General features: G+C 33.9%; 1 protein-coding gene across 3 annotated transcripts in view; it reads left to right on the top strand.

Annotated features, from left to right (window-relative positions):
• The window catches only part of LOC123008648 (potassium voltage-gated channel subfamily H member 6-like), a 58,127-nt gene that overhangs the window by 15,784 nt on the left and 38,524 nt on the right, over positions 1-3,819 (top strand). For all 3 annotated transcript variants that reach the window (XM_044404575.1, XM_044404576.1, XM_044404574.1), the window contains exons 3-7: positions 760-909; positions 961-1,102; positions 2,480-2,695; positions 2,746-2,986; positions 3,087-3,167. In XM_044404575.1, coding sequence (XP_044260510.1) covers positions 760-909; positions 961-1,102; positions 2,480-2,695; positions 2,746-2,986; positions 3,087-3,167 — 830 coding nt within the window. The remainder of the gene's footprint in view (positions 1-759; positions 910-960; positions 1,103-2,479; positions 2,696-2,745; positions 2,987-3,086; positions 3,168-3,819) is intronic.

Below are 3,819 nucleotides of genomic sequence, written 5' to 3'. Positions count from 1 at the left end.
CACATTGATAGATATTAATCTATTCCATCGCCAAAAATGATTTTCAACTATACAGCGAGTCTCTAAAATAAGTTACAAAACAAACTTGTGTTTTTGAAAATGAAACACTATATGTTTCTTAGCGTCTTTGTCTTTATCTAAACTTTTATTGGTCGATTTTGCTTAGTTTCAAAAATAAGACGGTTTTTTTGACGAAAACATGCACTTTTTAAAAATTTATTACACAAAAACTAAGACATCTAGAAATATTTTTTTTTGCTACCGCATTTGCAAAGATAAAAAAATGAAGGGTTTGTTAAAAGTTTAAAAAAATTTAATGGAACACCCTAGTTATTGTTTTTGCTTTTAAAAGATTATTAAATTGTCTTTCTAAGATTATTTACTTTTAGGTATTTATAATCAATAACTAAAATTATATTTAACGTTAAACATTAAAAACGTTAAAATTTTACCATTTAAAGGTCACTAATGGACTTTTTCAACTCGCTGGGACACCCTGTATATTAACGCATTCGGCTACGCGTCGTGTGTAAAATGCCAATTACAACACGTGGGTGTAAACAACTATTACAGCATTTATCTTATCGTATGACATGTTAATTGGTGCAATAACACTCACTTACTGCACTTAATTCTAAGTTTACAAACATAAAAAAATCTCGACGAAATTTCAAGATAATTTTTAGTGTGCGTGACTCTTAATTAATTTTCCGGCGTGGTTAAATATTTACGATAATTTTGATTGAATTCGATTTTCAGGCTCAAAGTTCCTATGTTCCGAAGTGATAGCCCCCATACGAAGCGAAGTGGATGACATAAGTTTGATTATTATCAATTTTGAAGATTTAACGGCGGTTCCGACGGCGTCTCTGGAGAGTAGTCCCGTGGGGAAACCCCGACTTAGTAAATGTGAGTCCCCAAAAAAATTTTTTTTTTGAAAATTTTTAATACCAAAAATAGTTGACAGAGCCAGAGCTTCGTTTAGGCAGAGTCTCAGGTTGGGGTCGAATTTGCGAGGAAGAGGCCTTAGATTAGCGGGGTATTTGACGCCCCCGAGTGACGTCACCGCCGCCGAAGAGGAGGCGGATACTTTGGAGCAATGGTAAGGCCCGAGGCGAAGCCGAGCTATCAATTACAAGTGTAATCAACGTATCAAATTTTTATTGGGTTGACATTTTACTATTATTACGTTGCATGTAAAATCAGATTTCAACTGTAATTACGGTGATTTTTCACCAGTAACATGCAAATTATTTGTATTGCAGTGTTCGAGATTTAATCAGAATGCATTCTTAAAATTTCATTTTTTTCCAGTTGGTAAACCTGTTGAAATGTGATTTTTATTGCTTTTACGAGCCGTAATTTCATTTTACGTCAATGAAATTCCGATTTAGGGACAATTGGGAGCATACCGGGTGTGTTAAATTTTAAGGTTGTGCGTTTTGTGGCCACACTGATTGGAATTTTTTTCTTGGACATACTTTAATCGAAAGAGAATTTTCATTTCGGTCAATTTATTAAAAAAATATAATACAGTGTGTTTCGTAATTAATTAATCAATTAATCTACATTAAAACAGAGTGGTCTGAGTCTTTGAAATTAAGTTGGCAATGTCGAATATTGAGACATGCCAATTTTTATAACCTCTGACTTTATATTACTCAGTCACAGGCTATTTGATCAAAAATTTAATTAATGCCTTTTTGAAATTTATTTTTTTCTAGTTGGTAAACTTGCTAAAGTATGATTTTTACAATTCCGAGATGTCTTAACCGAAAGAGAAATTTTATTTCAGCTTTTTTTATGTTAAATAGTTTTATAAAAGCTTAATTAATTTATTTCCTCAAAAGTTAATTAATTTGTTTTTGAAATTTACTTTTTTCTAGTTGGTAAACCTGCTGAAATCGATTTTTGCGACTAGTTTAGGTTAAAATTTATTTTTTTGGTATATACAGTGTGTGTACGATTTTAGTGTCTTGTGTTTTGTGGCCACACTGATTGTGGTATTTTTGTCGGAAATGTCTTAATCGAAAGAAAAGTTTTATTTTAACTCTGTTTTTGTTAAATAGTTTTATAAAAACCTAATTAATTTATTTAAAAAATATATACAACGTGTTTCATAATTAAAAACAAACTGAAGTTTTTTTTTAAGTTTGTGATATGAGTTCCATAAGAAAAGTCGAAAATTAAAATAATAATAATAATTTTTTTGGCCAAAAAAAAATTATGACGGGATAATTTTGGAGTATACAGGGTGTGTGCAATTTTAGTGTTTTGCGTTTTGTGGCCACACCAGTTGTGGTATTTTCATCGGGGAGGTTTCAATCGATAGAGAATTTACTTTTCTTTCAACATCAAATTTTCCAAATTTTTGAGTATACAGGGTGTGTCCAGTTTTACATTTTCGCGTTTTGTGGCCACACCACTCGTGTGATTTTCGCCGGAGAGGTCTCAATCGAAAGAGAATTTGATTTTTTAGTCCTCTGACATCGAATTCTCCGACTCCCATTTTGGAACAGACGTGGGTGTCAAAAACCGAAGTGCCGACGGCGACGACACACACAACGATTCCAGTGCCGCCTCAGACCAAAGAATACACAGCTTTGGCGATATCACATAGTGCTCCAACGAGTCATCAAGCGTCATTCGAACGGGGAGAAAGTGTGGAAAGAAGTAGACCACCAATCACAAATCGGTAAATTTGACATTTTGACACGAATTAGACTAGTTTTGATTTTTTTCTAGGCACCAAACACCAATTAGAGTCTCGCATGCGACAAGTTTAGATGCTATAGCTAGAAGGCAGTGTTTTAGGAGCGGTTACCCCACTGTTAGTGTTTGTAAACCCCAATTAAGCAAGCAATTTCCCAACGTTTCCTCCGAGAGCGATTTACAACGCTTCAGAACGGCGCCACAATCACACGATCGCAAAAGTCCAAGTCTAAGCAACCCAACCGATTCATCCAAACAAAAAGTCTGTCCTCAGGTGAGTTCAGCCTTAAAGATTATCGATCGATATTGTAGAAAACTGTAACTAGTTGTTGATGATTGCCATTAGATGGCGCTTTTATATAATTATTTTTCAGTTTTCGTTTCAAGACAATGGATCGGCGAAATACTTCCAAAGCGGGATTCACACACCGAAAATGGGCGAAAAAGTCGCTCAGGTGAGTGAATAAGAAAAAAATAATTTTTAGGTTAGTTGCGCACTCGCTTCGCGATCGATAACAAAGCTGTCAAAAAAGCGGAAGCTCGGTAGTCGGTGTCGCCACTTAAAGCGGATCACTTCGCTTTTACTGTAAGAAAAGAAAACGCGCTTTCAGATGCGATTTCAGATTCCTGAATTTTTTTTTTTTTTTTTGGTTTTGAAAAGCTTGATGCACCATATTTGCAATTCTCTTATTACCAGGCGCATCCATTATTTATCAGCGATTAAAATCTAGTTAGCTTGTAATGCATGGCGAGGATAAGGCGGGACTTTCACGGTCACTGCAGTGGCGGAGGGGGTGTGCCATACGCAAAAAAGGGGTTGCATGGGGGAGCTTTCATTAAATTACATTTTTTATAAAAATAAAATAAAGATTTTTCCACAATTGGCAATTGTTTTTTTTTAAACACCATGAATTTTGATAAAATTTCACAAAATTTTTGAATAATATGCCAAGCAAGATTAAAAATATAAAACTGCTCTTATTTGTACCGGGTGTTTTATTGAATTATTTTAACTTCTTAAAATTTCTATAGATTTATTAAAATCACCCCGTATAAGAATAAAATTAAAATTCTTTATTTTTTCAATTTTTTTTTTCGTTAAAAAAT

The sequence above is a fragment of the Tribolium madens genome, unplaced genomic scaffold, assembly GCF_015345945.1.
Source record: "Tribolium madens isolate multiple individuals breed KSU strain unplaced genomic scaffold, Tmad_KSU_1.1 Scaffold_71;HRSCAF=194;Tcas5.2_LG6, whole genome shotgun sequence".
NCBI classification, from domain to species: domain Eukaryota; kingdom Metazoa; phylum Arthropoda; class Insecta; order Coleoptera; family Tenebrionidae; genus Tribolium; species Tribolium madens.
The sequence above is the reverse complement of the archived record's forward strand: the minus strand, read 5'-3'. Positions and strand labels throughout refer to the sequence as shown.